Source organism: Mustela nigripes, chromosome 4, assembly GCF_022355385.1.
Source record: "Mustela nigripes isolate SB6536 chromosome 4, MUSNIG.SB6536, whole genome shotgun sequence".
Lineage (NCBI taxonomy): Eukaryota > Metazoa > Chordata > Mammalia > Carnivora > Mustelidae > Mustela > Mustela nigripes.
In genome coordinates, this window is record NC_081560.1 from 24,757,250 (window position 1) to 24,775,696 (window position 18,447).

Genomic DNA, 18,447 nt, shown 5'->3' on the forward strand with positions numbered 1-18,447 from the left:
AGAGGGTCATAGAACTTTTGCAGTGGAGGTAGAAGGTGGTGTAAAATTTGAGAGATAATATAGTTCCTGGAAAGGACTGCTTTTTGAGTGTGTTCATGGTAGTGAGTGGTGAATTGCTTGAGAGGGATGTTAATGGGCAGTGAGGAGGTCAGCCAATGTAGAGGCCAGGATGTTGAATCATCCAGTTGTTTGAAGAAGCCACCAAGCATAAGGATGGAGAAGAATATAGAGGAACACAGAGTCAGATGTTCAAGTCCTCCATGAACAAATGCTGAGTGATATATCTAAGAGTCATCTGACTGATTCCTAAATAATTAAACTATAATACAATTCTAATTCAAAGATACAGTTCTGTTTATTGATTGTAATAAATACTTGATAAAATAAATTGGATAAGGAAAAGATGAGCATGAATAATTGAGATTCTGTTGAAAATTGATATTTCCGGTGGCATTTTGGTCAATGACTGAAGTCCGATATAGTCATTCTTTTAAGGGTGCCAGAGATTCCTATACCAACTGATTTCATTTTTAGCTTTCTTATTTTTTTCCTTCTTACCCAGTAGTGCAGGTCATTATGAGAAAGAAAATGGATCAAGTTTTGTATCAAGAGGAAAGAAGGAAAGTAATAAACATGACGATAAACTGAGTGGCTTACACTTATAAATATATTTATAATATTTGCTCATAAAAGCATATGAATTATTCTTGCATTGCTTTTTGCATTGTGGAAATAAGGTAATGTAGATCACGGGAGCATTAAGTGTAGTCAAAGGAATGGATAATGACGATGATGGCTTTCCTTTTATTGCACCCCTATCATGTGCCAGCCATGCATTAAGTGCTTTACATACATCATTTCATGTGACCCTTGGAATAGCCCAGGGAAGTTGTGGTTCTTATGCGCGCCTGACAGCTGAGAAAATAGATTTAGTGAGGGTGACTTGCTTAGATCATGCAGGTAATTGGTGGTGCCAGAAATCAAACTCAGTCCTGGAATCCCAAGCCCATACTCTTCCCCAGAACAATGTTCAATAAAGCCAAACATTTGTGAATAAAATCTTCATGGGCTGAATCATTTTTCATACAAAAACGTGTTGAAGTCCTTGATATGCTTAGGAATAAAAATATAATATAGTTTTCCCAATGGATTTCTCATTGAACAGAAAATATTCAGGAAGACAGGGTACCTGGGTGGCTCAGTGGGTTAAAGCCTCTGCCTTCGACTCACGTCATGATCTCAGGGTCCTGGGATCAAGCCCCATATCGGGCTCTCTGCTCTGTGAGAGCCTGCTTCCTCCTCTCTCTCTCTCTGTCTGCCTCTCTGCCTACTTGTGATTCTGTCTGTCAAATAAATAAATAATAAAATATGAAATTAATGTGCTTCAAAATTTCTGAAATAACTAAGTCCAGGAGATAATGTCTAGGAGATATCTAAATCTTTATCTATTTATTGCTATGTATATTTATTTCTTACCTGTGTTGTGATTGAATCATAATAAAGTGATGGACATACTGAGACATTTGTCATTTAAAATTTTTTTCTGGACAAAATGCCACTTAATTACATTTTTTCAGGGGTGGCCAGACTCATACAAAGGATATTTTAAATTTAAATTTCTTACTTGTAGAAATTAGTAAACATTAGTAAGCATGGCCTCTCCTGGCCATTCAAGGCTGTTCTTAGTTACATAGACCACAGAACCAGGGCAATCATTTGAGATGAGCCAGTATGTAATGGAGTCAGTTCTCCCTGTGAAAGGGTTAAAGTAATTCAACTGCAAGCCTAGCCCAAGCGCAGAAATCAGATTAATAAAGTAAGTTGCAGGAGTGGTTTCTAACATCACCCTGATAACAACATGAAAGGGAGTCGGAAGGTCCCCTCATTTGTGAATAAAAAAGATGAGAGGTGACATAAATGCAGTTCATAATGTTATGAAGAGAGTGAGTATGGATTTACTTGAGGTCATTAGTGAGTGCCTGATTTATGCTTTACTGCAGTTTATTCCCTCAGTGTGGAACACTGTCTTTGGTTCAGTGCCTACAAAGATTAGAGATACACTCTGCCTTTACTGAGGAGACCTCCTTTGTGAGGAAGGCAAAGCATCCACCCAGGGGTGAGCACATAGTAGGCTCTCAGTAAATATCTGTTGAATCAATGTTCTGACCAGATATGGGGATGAAGAGTAAAAGTGTGTGGAGTGTAGCGAGTGCTGTGATAGAGGAGGGTAGGATGCAAAGAGGTGCTTGGCCTCCTGCTCCAGGTTTAGAAGATCAAGCTCCTTTAGGTATGGCCTTTGAGTCACATCTGAAAAGGAATTACGTAGAGAAGAAGGGTTAGGAGGAAGGCAGAAGGGAATTTATGGATAATAACAGGTACAAAGACAGGGTGGTAAGAAAGAGCATGACAAATTTAGGGAACTGGATTGTAGGTATAGGTGACATTGTGTTGAAAGAGGAGAAGGAAGATCAGTGAGGGTGACTTGAGGAAAGCCATAGATGCTCACAGAGAAGTTCTATTTTCATACAGACACTGGATTTCAAACACAGCATTGCCATAAAACAATAAAGGAAATAATAGTTAATACTTACATAATGCTTACTATGTATGAAATATTTTACATATTTTAATTCATTTAATCTTCCCATATCCATCCTAGGTGAGAACCACTCTTAGCCCATTTTAAAAATGAGACATGGGAAATATACGGAAGTTAAGTAACTGACCCAAGATCATACATCCAATAAGTGACAGTGTGGGGGATTGAACTCAGTGATCTGGCTCCAGAACCCACTGGATTATACTGCCTCTTAATACAATATCAAGTTTAGTGTAAGTTGCTGTTGATAATGATCTTTGAAGTATTTCAACTGAAGAATTATTATTTTTGTAAAAATACAGCTCTCCTGCCCTTGCTTTCCAGTAGACTTTCTCAAGCTAGAGAAAAGATATGCAGAAATACCTGGCATACTAGGAATTCTATGTAACTCAGAGCACATTCACGAAAATGTGTTACATGAGTGGCGTTCTTCTGTCTTGGGTATTATCGTGTTAAAAAAGATTGAGACTGCTGTTAGAGGAGATAAGAGGTCATTCAGTAAGTGATGTAACATTGGGGATTTTAGTTAGAGAAATTAAATATTCCTTTATTCATGAAGAAGATGACATCATAAGTTTTCAAGTGGTATATAAATGTCGGGAATTGTTGAGGATGTTAGTATGAGATTTGTAATAGATACATATATTTTTTTCTATCCAGGAATCATTCCCATTTGAACTTCCATAGCCCCCTGTCTAGATATCACTTAAAGAATTTCCAGCATCCTCTCTATTACTTTGCATTGGTGTGTACTGGAAATACATATGGAGTAAATAATAATCATCACAATAGTATCTAATTATCCCATGCATTGTTCGGTGCGCTAGATAGCTATTTGTTCATTTAATTCTTATAACAACCCTATGAGAAAAGTGTCATTATTATCTCCATTTTTCAGATGAGGAAACTAGCATTTAAAGGTTAAGCTGCTCAAGGTCATTAGGAGTTAAGTTTTGGTCAGCTATGGCAAATGGGTTTCCACTTGAGTGTCTATGGAGTAGCTAGCATAGTACCGGTTGATTAGAGCCCTCTTATTTTATTCCCTAATTCCTCATTTCTTTCTTGATTTATGTATAAAGTCACTTCCAAAATGGCTTAATAATAATGATTTAAATGCATATGACTCTTCTAGGACTTCAAAACATGTTCATATTCATCGTTAAGTCCCTACATGACACGTGAATAAAAAGAGACACACACAAGTCATGGAAATAAATGGGAAGTGGAGTTAGCATGGTCATGCGGGTCTTGACTCTCAGACCAGTGCTCTTTCCTTCAGGCTGTGCAGTCTCTTATGACTTTAGGAGTCTTTGCAGATACCAAGGATCTATGGTCTCATCAGAGACTTCACACTGTGTCCAAATTTTAAAAAGATTCCAGAGAACAGAGGAAATCAGACATCTCTGTATTAAATACTTGGAAAGCATCCTTATTGCTCCTGTGTGATTGTGATCGTATTTACTTGCAAGTTATTGTCTTAATTCATCCATTTTGTTTGATAAACTTAAATGCTTTAGAATTTGTGATTATTGGTATTCGTTAAAAACTCTGCAAGTAGAATAAAGAACTCCTTATAAAGTAAAATTGTAAAATGGACATATACAACTGTCTGTAGTATATATTTTGGGAGAATACAATAGGAAAAGAAATAGCAAGGAGGAGACACTTTCTAGCATGGTATGGAAATTAAATCTAATACGCTGCGACAAGAAATTCAGGGGAGAGGGCCTGCAGAGAGAAGATAGATACAAAGAAAAGGGATTGATGTCAGGTGAATTTGTCCAAGATAGCAGAGTCATCCAACAAGATGAAGTGGGGAGAGGGAGAAGCTAAGGGCTGATAGAGAACAGGAAGGTCTCTTCAGAGAGTGAGGCTGCATGCAGCGAAGAAACATGGGGGTAGCAATCTCTTTCTACTCTTAAAACCTGTGATTCTGGAACAGTTAATAAGAGGGCAAGTAAAAATGAGCAGAAGCTATGAAGAGAAAAGAGAAAAGCTGAAAGCTTCTTAGAGAAATGGGAGTTTAGAAAATACTGCATTGCTTGCAATTTCATGAGTCTTGCTGCTGTGCCCCGGTGAACTGGGGGAACCTTTATGATCTGAGCAGAGTCGGGACTTCCCAGTGATTGCTGTCTTGCCCATTGGGAGGTTCCCAGCAGTGGCCCACATTAATATACTCATGGGCAGAGGTAGCAGAAGCAGGGGCTGAGAAGAGAAATTGCATAGGGAACTGCTTTTGAGTGGAGTTCAAGTCTGAATAAAGTCAAACCCGAGAGAATGTGGCTCAGATGTTCTCCTGCCAGGTTTTGAGTTGCTGTTTGTAGTTCACATTCTGCAGGAGGTGTTGTGTTTCAAGACATTTATGCTCGTCTCTATTGACTGTCACTCTGGGTAGCTAGGATGGAATATTCAGCCTATCAACTTCTATTTATTTAGCTGTTATGTACATTGCCTAACTTGGATACTCACCATTTACTTTCTAATGTGCATAATAAAGCATGTCTTCTTCCTATATGTACATCTGGGCTTCTTTTTGTGTAGGAGATATCATGCTATCAAGAATGACCTTGTATGGATTGCTATCTTCATATCTCTTACTATATACAATATATTTTTATCTACCATTCTTAGGAAGAGAAAAATAAGCTCAGTAGACTATCTCACTAAAACTTTATTAACATTGTTTTCTAAACATTTATAGGTAGTGCTGGGACACCTGTCACTTTTAATGAAAACGGAGATGCCCCTGGACGTTATGATATCTTTCAGTATCAAATAACCAACAAAAGTGCAGAATACAAAATCATTGGGCACTGGACCAACCAGCTTCACCTAAAAGTAAGTATCAATATAGATATACAGTAGTGTATATAGTTCTCGAGGAGAAATGCTTCGTTTTTAAGTTCATAATACAAGTTTTGTTAGAATTGTCTTGTAATTATGTTTTTAAAAAATGTATGTTTTTATCCTTTCCTTCAGCTTTAAAATGTTATGGAAAATCTCAAATGTCTATAGAGAAATCTGGTGTCTGGGGGGATTTAATGAAAGACCTCATTTCCTTTTAAGTGACTTCATTGTATTTAAGGAAATTTTTCCCTTTTCTGAAAGACTCACTTGTTTAAGTGTTGGTATACTGTACATGTGTGTGGGGTGTGTGTGTGTTGTGTGGGAGGAATGACAGTGTGAGTGTATTTCACCTTTGCCATCTCATACATTGAGACCTCATGCCTACATCTGATTGATGGAAGTGAATCATGATCTGTATTTACATTACCTCTTTGAATCGCGACATTAGAGCAAGTTAGTGTACCCAAAAGGGTTGTTTAGATCATTTGACAGCCTTTAGGACTGACTGCTGTCCCTGTCTACCTGGGGTGTGGGATCAAGGCCCAAGACCCACAGATCTTGCAGTTCCTAGAAATGAGTGGCCATGCGAGGAAAACTTGGAAAGCCTAGCCCAAGTCGGGTCCCAGGGCCTGTGGATGGTGCCAAAGGTAGCTGGGCATTTCCTGCCTTGGTGTCACCAAGGACACAGAGGGCTCTGTGTTTTCCTACTGGGCCTGATTTCACCTTTCAACAGCCCATGGTGTGGCATTAGCGCACACTGACTTCTTCCAGTATAGAGAAATAAGGAGTGTGCCCTATAGTCTCAGCTAAGGATTGGAGTTCTTTCATGGCACACATCTTTGACAGTTATAAAATGGGACTCTTTACAGGAACTGGGGGGCTGAGGAATTCTCGTTGCAACAGCGTGTTTCCTCTGTAGGCAGAAAGGTGCTTTTAAATGCTTCAAAGAAACTAGAGACATATCGGTCTATGTCCTATGGTTCTAATATTCATCTCGTTCTTTCCTATAATGAAAACATCTCCTCTTCTTGATTCTCAAAGCCATCACAATGCTGTGAGAGTTGAGTTTACTTCCTAAATGAATAGTTAACTTTATTTCTTCGCCATGCCTTATCCTAGCTAGAAGGTAAAGGCTTACGACATACAGGAGAGTGGAGATCATTCTTGTCTGTGTGTGTGTAACACTTGTACATGTGCTTTCTTGTGTTTGAACCCACTCAAAAGACATCAGTTTGGTATTTTTAATATATTTCCTACTTTCTGTGTCTCCAAATATAGTGGTATGCTTATGTAGCATCAACCACCAAAGGTTTCAACAAGGAAGCAGATGATGAAAAATAATGAAACTGGGATATTTATGGTCTACTGTCTTTGAAATGACTTCCTGATAATTATCACACTTCTGCCTTCAATAATGCACAAAGACAGCTAATATTTCCAACTATTGTTGTGCTTTGTAAGACCACAAATCTACAGCTTACTATATGTAGCAGCCTGAGGAAATCTTATCTATTATTCTGCAACCCAAACTGACATTTATCAAAGCATTGTTTTGATAACTCTACAGGTTATTAGTGCCAATCTGAAAATCAATCACTTTGTGGCAAAAGCCCTTTTGAAAGTGGACCTATGTGGAATAAAATAATTACACATGACAAAGACAATTTGTAAGAGTTAAAATAGGGAAGCTACTTTTTATCGGATGTTTATTAATGCCAAACTGCCTATTACATTCTTGTGATTAAGGACGTACATAACGAAGTTCAATGGTTGAAAAACATAGGCACTAATACATGACACTAAGATACCTAAAATATTTATACGTACCCACAGTATATACATATACACAGACACATCTCTCTATGTGTATGACATATTTATTATAAAATTTCATATTGAATCTCAAGCTTCTCTTTTATGTACATTTAACGGTGCATGAAAGTTTTATGTTTATTATTGTGTTATTGTTCATCAAACATATCCAAACAGTTTGTAAGAATTATTTCTCATGCATGATTATGATTTAGTTATAACTATGATCTAGTTTATAACTAGATAACAGTGCTGTTTTTACCAAAACAGAGAGAATGTATCTCTCAGGAGAAAAGTAAGTGAATTAGACTGGGCAGAGAGACTATACATCAAGAGTTGACTTCTGGAGCCCAGCAGGACAAATTGTTTCTCCTTGGATCAGTGACCTGTTTGAAGGTCACCTTTTTGAAGGCATACAGGGTGTTTGGAACGTGACCAATTTACTAAAGTTCTGCTCAGATAGTAGTCAAGGCATGGAACAAATACTTTGCTTCAGTTTTATCATCTGTAAAATGGAAACATTAGTAACACCTATCTTATATTAGGTGTTACTAATACTTATATTAGTAACACTTATCTTATGTGGTTGTAATATGAATGAAATGAAACAATACAATAAAGCATTTAGTCCAGGACATGGCACACGTGAAATGCATAGATATTACCTATTATTAATCCAGTATCTCGTGATTCTATACGGCCAGTGGGAGAGCCCATAATCAATGTGGTGAGCCGAGCACTGCTTATTAGGGAGGCACTTGGATTTGCTTTAGAAAGTTCTGAGAGTATCTCTTCATTAAAATGTGGGCCATTTGTCTCCATCGTCCACTCTTTCTTCCTATCTTTAATATTGGCTTTAATCCTCTAGAAAATCCATCTATGCTTAAAAAGTAACCTGTCTGTAAGACAAATACAAACCTTCTTTTTGTATGGTAGCGTATGGCTAGGTATTATCAGTGAGGCAGCTATTTTTTGAATGGATTGGATAAATTCATTCTGGGCACATACCCGGTGCTAAGGTTTGAGACAAGGCTGAGTCAGTGGTTCTCAGGGCGCTCACAGACTGGAAGGATAGAACGGCGCTCAGACCATCGACGTTAGCACAGCGAGGCAGGTGCACAGAGCATGGGGCAGCGGCAGCCCAGAGAGAGGTTCCTAACCTGGCCTGACTGCTGAGGAGAGCAGTGTTAATAGACAGGGGATGATAACCTCGCCCATGTGCTCCGCCTCTCCTTAATCTATTAAACCAGTTTTACAATAGGTTTTACACTCTCGGGGGTAAGCATTTAACAGCCAGCCATCGGACTGAATTCTGTGTATTTTCAAAAAAGCCAGTTTTTCTGGCTGAACTCAACCATAGGACAATTCTGTACACAGAGCGTACAGTTAAGCGTATATGAGTGTGACGAATTTGCCCTGAATGTACCTTTAGTGTAGTGAAAGAATTTTTAAAATGAGTAGTTGGTTTTTTTTTCTTTTTTTTTTCCTGGAAAATTATGAGGTGTTTTATTTCCTTGAAAGCATTGTCTTTATTCTTTCAAATATTATTGTTCCTTTTTCTTTATTATGGGACTAACATATGTTCTTAATTCAGCAATTAGAATCTCTTAGTGTAATTGTTTAGTTTGATTTAGGTTTTCTATTCAGTCATCTCAGTCCATGCATGAAGGGCACGTTATCTACTTGAGAGTGAATTTGAACAATTAGGTCTCTACATTTTGTTTGGCTGAGTCTCTCAAGAGGCAGGTGATCCTGATTAGTGATTATGAAACATTTTGTAACCTAGAGGTTGAGAATAAACAGCCGAGCCTGAATTGTGAGAAGAAGAGCCATATGCTGCTTAAAGTCCACAGGGAGAAGGTGTATGGAGGTTACTGGATGTGCCTAAAATAATGTAAAGTTCACTATTTTATACTTCCAACCAGAGCTACGTGGGTTGTTGTTGTTTTGTTTTATGGTGGGAATGAGACATATGTTTTTGCTTGTCTTATTGTTTTGTTTTCTTCTCTTTTTATTCAAGTTAATAATTTGGAGATAAATAAATGTAGTAAAGTTAGAATGTCTCAACCACAGTTATTAGTGTCACAGTATCAGTTGGGAAGGGTGATTTGAAGCAAAAGGGCTTCACTGACCCTGATTTAATTTTTGTGTGGGTTAGTCCATAAAAGAGAGTTACTCTTGACCAGGTACTAAATTCAGAGCCTCAGTTTTCTCATCTGTTAAGTGGGGATAATAAATAGGCTTACTATGAAGACTGAACACATTAGGATATAGTGGTCAAGTATGAGACCTCAGAGGTGCCTGAGTGGCTTAGTTGGTTGAGTGGTTGCCTTCCTTTGGCTCAGTTCATGATTCCAGTGGCCTGGGATAGAATCCCGTGTCAGGCTCCCTGCTCAGTGGGGAGTCTGCTTCTCTCTCTTACTCTCCCTCTGTGTTCTCTCTCTCAAATAAATAAATAAAATCTTTAAAAAATATATGACCTTGGGGCACCTGGGTGGCTCACTCAGTAAAGCAGCTGCCTTCGGCTCAGGTCATGATCTGAGGGTCCTGAGATCGAGCCCCATGTCGGGCTCCCAGCTCAGCAGAGAGGCTGCTTCTCCCTTCTCCCTTTCCCACTGCCAGCTGCTCTGCCTACTTGTGCTCTCTCTCTCTCTGTCAAAATAAATAAATAAAATCTTTAATATATATATATATATATGACCTCAAAGTCAGAAAGAAAGGTGTTTAAATTCTATCCTTCCATTTATGAGTCATATGGCCATGGGCATGCCATTTTACCTCTTTTAGTCTCAGATCTTTCATCTGCGTAGAAACAGTTAAGACTACTTCACAGAATTCATGAGATAATTAAAGGAAACCACATACACAGAGATCCTAGAACATTGCTTGCCACATATGCAGGGTTAAATGGATATGACAATAATAATTTGTTTCACTTTATTCTGCCACTGTAACCAACCTATTATCGAGGACCTATAATTTCAATGTAAATTCCATATATGCAAAGTCTTTTCTGCCTTTATTTGATATTTTGGGTAGGAATTAACCTTAAAAAGAGGTGCCTGTGCCATAATAATTTATCTGTGCCTACGAAGTACACCCCAAATGTTTATTTTGATATTTGAAAAGGGCTACAGGCTTTGGGGAGCACCAGAAATTTGAGCAAAAAAAATTTTTTTTTAAAGATTTTATTTATTTATTTGACAGAGAGAAATCACAAGTAGATGGAGAGGCAGGCAGAGAGAGAGAGAGAGAGGGAAGCAGGCTCCCTGCTGAGCAGAGAGCCCGATGCGGGACTCGATCCCAGGACCCTGAGATCATGACCTGAGCCGAAGGCAGTGGCTTAACCCACTGAGCCACCCAGGCGCCCCGAGCAAAAATTTTTTTAATTGAATCTGTCTTTCCTATGTCCATGTGGTATAGTACTTATGATATGATATTTTAATTAAATATAGATGTAAATTTTATTTATATATAATTTAATATTTTATGTATAATTTAATATTAAAATTATATGTATTTAACTGTAGATGGTCGGCCATGTATATGCTGTACTAGGGGTTCCTCAGCTTGCTTGAAATACAGAAAGGGAGAATTCCTCAGTGCCCTGTGAAGGATATTGCTCAGTGAAGGATATTGAAATAGTCTTGAAGTAAGGATGGGTGAATGGAGTTGGAACAGTGTTTGTGGGGAGACTTGACCTTTTTCCCTCTGCCTCGATTTTCTCATTTGTGAAATTGCCTGTGTTTGGAAACACTCTTTCATATCATGATCATTTCTTATGAAAGATAGTTCACCCTATGAGGCCAGCATACATGAGCTCTCCCTCTCGCACTAACCATGAATGTAAAGTTGGTTCTCTGAAACCTTCTACAGTCGGACAGAACTTTAAATGTCACTGTAGTTCCTGCCCTTCTGCACCATTCTGAAAAGACTATTCTGCTTCCTTTTCTTATAACAAGATGACTACTTGTCAGAACTATATTTTGGTTTATTAGGTGTAAATTTATTCCTTTTTAAAAAGCCATTTTTGGGTCAGTAGTTGTATGTCTGTTTATGAGAAAATAAGCATTTGGTAAATTCATGTTTTTGACATGTTGAGCAAATATCAAGGTGATTAAATTTTAACTATGTTCTTGCTAGCCCAGAGTAGCTACTCAGTAAGTATTTGTTGAATGCCATCAATAATATGCTGATATTTTCTAAATACTAATTAAATGTAGAACAATGATCCAAGGTTATTGATTGGGAAATGGACTTGTGCACACGTTATTTATTCAGTGACCTCTTGCTGCCAAGCAGAAGGCTAAACTGTTGGAGAGTACAAGGTTGAATAAGATAAACTTCCAAATACCGACAGATTTGCAATTTGGGGCATCTGGGTGGCTCAGTCGGTTAAGCGTCTACCTTTGGTTCAGATCATGATCCTGGGGTCCTGGGATCAAGCCCCCTATCCTGCTCCCTGCTCAGCTCCCCCGCATTGTTCGCTCTCTCTCTCAAATAAATAAATAAAATCTTAAAAAAAAAGATTTGCAATTCATTAAAGGCAACTATATACTTGAATAACTATAATAAAAGCATAATTAGGTACAGATTAAAGAACAGACTATGAATTCAGATGGTGTAATGATTACTTCCAGCTAGGGGGACTGGATAAAGTTTCTTGATTAATGAGATTCAGATTGACTCTTCAGTTACTTTAGTGGCCAGAAATGTTTGCAAGAGTATATAGGCTATGCTAAAAGCATCCACCCATCCATCCATGCTGGAATAAAGTGCCTCCAATGTGCCACTGCCATGTTGGATGCTGTAATGATATAGAAGTATTTTAGATTCAGTCTCTAGGGTCTCACCCAAATAGTAACACTAAGCAGGAGCAGAATCCAAGGATGTGTCTCTTTCATGAGTTCACAGTGCATCCATCCATTTTCCTTTATTCTTGTCTCTTTTAACACATATTCTTATTAGCAAAGTAGGACTAGTGTTAACAAAGAAGCATATTCTATCTTGGTCTGCAGACGGAATTGGGAAGTGTTTTGGTGCAACTAGTTTGTGATATCCCCATGGAAATAAGTTGGGAAGACTCTAATATTGGATGGCCTGATAGGAGAACCCTAACATCTAGAAGACCCCTACCATTTGTTCTCAGCACTGATAATTTGGGGCAAAGAACCTATTCTACTTGTTTTTAAATCTTTAACAGCATAATGTGGGTCTCACTAAATATTCATTGAAATAATTAATGAACTAAAAAATGAAAGTAATGTTATCTTCGCAAGGCCATAAAGGAGAACTGACCCTAAAATACTAATCTGGAGATAAAGTATAACCTAGGAGCATATGGGATCAGGGCAGAGATCCGAGTCATAGCAGTAATCAAGGATGAACTCAGATATAAAAGCCAGAATAGAGAATCTAGTTTAGGATCCATCTAATCAAGCCCTACAAAAGCCAAGGGAAAATCCAAAGTCCCATACAGGAGAGTACGTGTAAGGGACCCACATAAGATTCTTCAGGACTTAACTGTTACTATTACCACTGGCTTTTATTCCTGGCATGTGATTTGCAGAGCTTCCTAGACCCTGTGGGACCTCAGAGTTGCTTAGTGGCTTTTGATGCAAACCTTGAAGGAGCAATATTCATTGCTGCCTGTCTGGTAGGTTTTCTCTGACTTGTCTGTCCATCTACTTGGTTTGAGCCTTGTTCCCTAAGACATTTAAAAGGATTTAATAAGATCCATTTATCATAGCAGGATAAACAAGCAAACCAGTGAATTAGAAAGACAGAATAGAGAGAGTTAATACATTTTAGTTAGTAGTCAAGTTTGGTTTCTTCGTCAGCAATTACAACTGATAGATTAATCTAGGCTGTTCAGTTGAGTAAGAATCATGCTGATATTTTAAGAACATACCAAATCATGCCATATAAAAATATTTTTTCCAGAATAAAGTGCCCCAAATGTGCTATTGCTGTGATATTTCAAGAAATATAAATTCATGCCATAGAAAGTATGGTTTAATATGATTAAGAATTGAGATGCTGGATTCGGTTACCTCCATCTCGTTGAAGGCAGATTCCTAGAGTAATCTAATAGTATCCGGGGAATCCAGTAGCTAGTCAGGGGAAATGTAAGTAGAGCATTAAAAAGTCTATTATTATTGCTGAAAAATAGGTGAAGACACAGATGCTTAATTAGTTATTTTAATAAGTAATTGTGACAGTGACAAAGAAAGGGAAATGAAGGCTGAAAATATGATAGAGATCAAATTAGATTTTTTTTTTTTTTTGAGAGAGAGAGTGAGAGAGCATGAGCGGGGAAAGGACAGAGGGAGAAGCAGACCCCCCTGCTAAGTAGGGAGCCTGATTCAGGACTCCGTCCCAGCACTCCAGAATCATGACCTGAGCTGAAGGCATTTGCTCAACCAACTGAGCCACCCTGGCGCCCCTAGAGGTCAAATTAGAAAAAGCAAATCAAAGAATATATTGCAGCTCAAAGAAGGACGTAGCATAAAATACAAAGTGCCTCTTTATACCAACACCAAAGAAGGACAAAGGAAGATGGTGATTCTAGACTTTTATGGGAATAATAAAGTAATAAAAATTACTATATGTGGTACTTTAATCCTTATTCTAACCTTGGGAGGAGTAAAGTAAGAACAATTTTAATGTGATGAGTACAATAGGAAAGGTTAAAATAAGGTTATAAACATAAAATGATAATGTAGAATAGAGGAATAACTGGTAAAAAAAAAAAGTCATTGTCTTATGGTAGATTTACTAAAATATACGTGAACCCTGTATGCCAGGGTACTTTTAAAAAGCTCAATGGACACATCAATGTTATTTAAAATCTACAACATACAAGAGAATTACAAGTAACAACTGCAAAGTATTATATATGAATAAAATATATCGCCCCCCAGCTATAGATAGAGGTCAGTTGCTGGTAGGGGCATGAAACTAAAAAGAATAAAGTTACCGTGTCTGTTGACTGAATCAGAAGTTTAACATGACATCTCTGCTCAAAATTTCACTATTTAAGGAAAGAAAATAGAACCAGAAGCTGGATCCTCCCCCAAGCCCCTATGCCATTTTATTGAGGTTATGGATCCTTATTTCCAAATGAAGTTCTAGAAATCTGCAGTTGTGTATATCTTGGGGGGGGGGATTGAGACATAAATCCTCAAATACGTAGAGGGATATAACAAGGACACATGAAAGTACTAAATTTTATTATTGCTTATTTGCCTTATTTGTTCTGAAGTCATTTTTAATTAAACCTACTTTGAGATAATTACAGATTCACATGTAGTTGTAACAAATAGTAAAGATCTCATGTCCTGTTTGCCCGTTATCTTGAAAACTATAGTATGGGGGCACCTGGGTGGCTCAGCAGATTAAGACCTCTGCCTTTGGCTCAGGTCATGATCCTAGATCCTGGGATGGAGCCCTGCATCTGGCTCTCTGCTTGAGCGGGGAGCCTGCTTCCTCCTCTCTCTCTGCCTGCCTCTCTGCCTACTTGTGATCTCTGTCTGTCAAATAAATAAATATAATCTTTAAAAAAAAAAAAAAGAAAAGAAAACTATAATTTGATATCACAACCAGGAAGTTAACATTCATACCATTCACCAATTTTGGTTAAATCTCCCCAGTTTTACTTATGCTAGTGTGTGTGTGTTGGGGGGGTAGTTCTGTGCAATTTTATTACCTGCATTGGTCCATCCTTCTACCAGAAGCATTCTAGTCAGAATACAGAACATTTTCATCACCAAAAGAATCCCTGTGTTGCCCTTTTATTGCCAGATCCACGTCTTTCCCATCGGCCTCCCCCAGTACCCGGCAATAGCTGATATGTTCTGTATTTCTACAAATGTGTCATTTCAAGAGCTGTGTAAGTGGAATTATACTGTATATAATCCTTTGAGTTTAGCTTTTTTCACTCAATGTAATTCTCTCAAAATTTATCGAAGTAGTGTGTCCCTTTTTTTTGCTCAGTCTTATTCCATGGTATGGATGTATCAAGTTTGTTTAACCATTCACCCTTTGAAGGACACCAGCAAAATAATTAGGAATAAACTTGCTCTAAATATTTGTTGAGTTTCATGTAGAGAGAAACTGGGAAGACTGATGTCTTATCTTAGAACTGAACTAATTCATTTTTATATGACAGTGTTGGAGTTATAGTTAACCCTTTAATATGGAATGTCTTTAGAAAATAAGAAAGGGACTATTATTGCTGTAGCATGTGCCCTCGACTTATAGCTGGCATAGCCACACCTTGAATGACACCTACTACAATTGTAGCAAATGTACCTAAGGAGAAAATGTTCTCATTTAAAAGTAACACCACCTAGGTCTAGCTCTTTTGAACATCATAGTCTATGAAAACAGACTTGCATTCCTGCCTCTTGTGCTTCCCCTTCCCATCCCTTCTATCGATACGGCACTGAAGTTGCTGTCTGTGGCACCAAAAAGAAACTGTGACTGAGTTTCCAAGGCTTCCTCAAAGTTGCACCTGCTCTGTGTTTCTTAACTTTTTCTAACACACTGGTAGGCTTTGCTATATTCGTTCTTGTTTGACTGCTTTGTAGCTGTTAGATCCATTGGTACATGCATTTTTTTTTTCCTGCATTCAGGCCATGATTTTAGATTCCAGAAATCAGACATGACTTTTAGATTAAGCCACTGTATGATCTTTGAGGCTACTGATTGAAACTCTTTGTAAAAATGTTTAAAGGGAACCCAAAGGGACAGATGACCATGGAACTCTCCTAGTAAGAACATACTTTGAGCTTGGGATCTGTGAATTAAATTTTTTAGACTTGTACAACTCATAACTCTATCCCTAAAGTTAGCTTATCCAAGAACCAGTCGATTTTTATACATGATATCCATAAAATGTGTGATAGAGACATGATTTCATGTCATTCAGGGCACAAATGGACTTAAAGGACAGACCCTAGGAAGCTCTGTGATGATGTAGAACACGTCGCTGGAAGTCAGGAGACAGGTTCTCTGCCTGAGCTCTCACGAATCTTGAGATAGAGCTGTGCTTTATGACTTAATATGTGGGGCCTCAGTTTCCATGTTTATAAAATTAGGGACCAAAGAGAGCTTTTCACTAAAATTTCTTCCAGATCTATTATTTTCTAATTCGATACTTAGATAGCAGAATAATGTAATGAGTGTTTTATTATTTACTTAAGTACTGTTTTTTAGCTGAAAAATGTACCCTAAAAAGTCAAGACCACATTCATTCATCTATATAAAAGTAATGCTCCAGTGTAAACCTCACTGGTCAGAGGTCTTATGTGATTATTTTCGATTCAGGGTATTTATTTAAAGGAGCATGGCTGCATACAGCCAATGAAAATTAAAACAGAAAATTAGAGAAGTTACCTTTGTTTTATTTTATTTATTTATTTTTAAAGATTTTATTTATTTATTTGACAGAGAGCGTGATCACAAGTAGGCAAAGAAGCAGGCAGAGAGAGAGAGGAAGGGAAGCAGGCTTCCTGCTGAGCAGAGAGCCCAATGCGGGGGAGGGGGGGAGGGATATGATCCCAGGACCCTGGGATCATGACCTGAGCTGGAGGCAGAGGCTCTAACCCACTGAGCCACCCAGGCACCCCTCTTTTGTTTTAATAAGGATGTATAAATTATTAACAATGGCTATGCTATTAGTTCTCTTTTGATTTTGCAGACGGGCATTTTTATAATCTGCTTTTAAAATAGGACTATGCTATAGTCAGTTTATTCTATTAGATGGACTGAAATCAAGCAGGGCTAAGTAGAAATAACTAATATGATTTGAGAAATGCTGGTTTATTTGGAAAACACTTTTGCAGAAAAGATAAAAGAGAGCTAAGTTCCGTGTGAAGAATTAGGGTATGTCACGGTGGAGAAGAACAGCCCACATCTGAGCAATAAATGGGAGCTAGGCTTATTTTTGCTCCCATAAAAAAGGAAAAATAAAATGATTTCAGAATTCCCCCGGTGCCATCTCAGATTTGCTTGCATTCAGCTTGTGACATTGAGACTATCAGTGCACAAGCATTTATTTTTGCCCTTTTACCTCCTTCACAGTAAGCAGCTTTACATTTAGAGGTAGACAAGTGGGGACTCGGGCACAGCGGTCACATCTTGATTCTGCCTTCATGCCCGCTTATCTGGTTCCTGAATCTCTCCAGAGTTCTTCCCACTCTTTCTCAGCTTTTCACATATTTGTGTATTAAACTTCTCTCCTGAGATGAAGTTTCGCATCTGTTACGAGCCGGATAAGCAATTACTGGGCATTGCATAGAAAACAGAATTTTTTCATATCCTTTAAGAGAGTCTGAAGAAATAATTGGCCTGAGAAAGTTAATACCATTCTACTATCCATATGACATGGCCTCCCACAGGGCAATTGGCTCTCCCCCCCCCCCCACCCCGAGTTTGTGGTGGCTCTGAAAATTAGATTTCCTCTCTTACCAAAAAAAGAAGAAAAGAAAGAAAGAAAGAAAGAAAAAAAATATGTTTCTAAAACTGTTGGAAACTTGAGACTGAAACACCTTCCAGAATGATAACGGTGGGTCTTGTCCAAGTCAGCATTTTCTCCAATGCCTTCCTCAGAACACTGGGTCTGCAGGATTTTAAATAACTGCAGTTTGAGCACACAAAGGATCCCTGCTCAAATAAGTTTAGAGGGTATCTGGACAAGTGTTTTTGTTTTGTTTTGTTTTCCTGCAATACTTGTGAAGCCTTTAACATGCTAATGCACATTATGACTGACTGAGAAGTAGGCATCGGGTGTCCTGTTTAAGAAATTGATTTGACCATGAATCCCTTTTTTATTTGAAGAACGTTTTGTGGAACTAATATTCCTTGAAGCTCATTTTGAGAAATGTTGGCTTAGGATGAATTTTCCACCTAAGCTGAATTTTACATTTATTAACTCATTTAATCTTTATCATAACCCTGTGACTTAGATACTGGTAGAATGACCCTTATTAGACGAGGAAAGTGAGGTTAACAATAAGTTGCTTTATTCAAATTCACTCAGCTAGAGGAAACATAAGTGAAATGCATGGGCACACACAGCCCACTCCAGTGTGCAGGCATCAAGGCGTTCTGAAGTAGAATCGGGAAGAAGTGTTGAAATATCATATACAGGAAACCAGGAAAAGGAGGAGCTTGTGATGACCCTG

General features: G+C 38.0%; 1 protein-coding gene across 4 annotated transcripts in view; it reads left to right on the forward strand.

Moving 5' to 3' along the window:
* Window positions 1-18,447, forward strand: part of GRM8 (glutamate metabotropic receptor 8) — a 737,764-nt gene that overhangs the window by 593,725 nt on the left and 125,592 nt on the right. For all 4 annotated transcript variants that reach the window (XM_059396474.1, XM_059396472.1, XM_059396471.1 and 1 more), the window contains exon 8: window positions 5,301-5,437. In XM_059396474.1, the coding sequence (XP_059252457.1) occupies window positions 5,301-5,437 (137 nt within the window). The remainder of the gene's footprint in view (window positions 1-5,300; window positions 5,438-18,447) is intronic.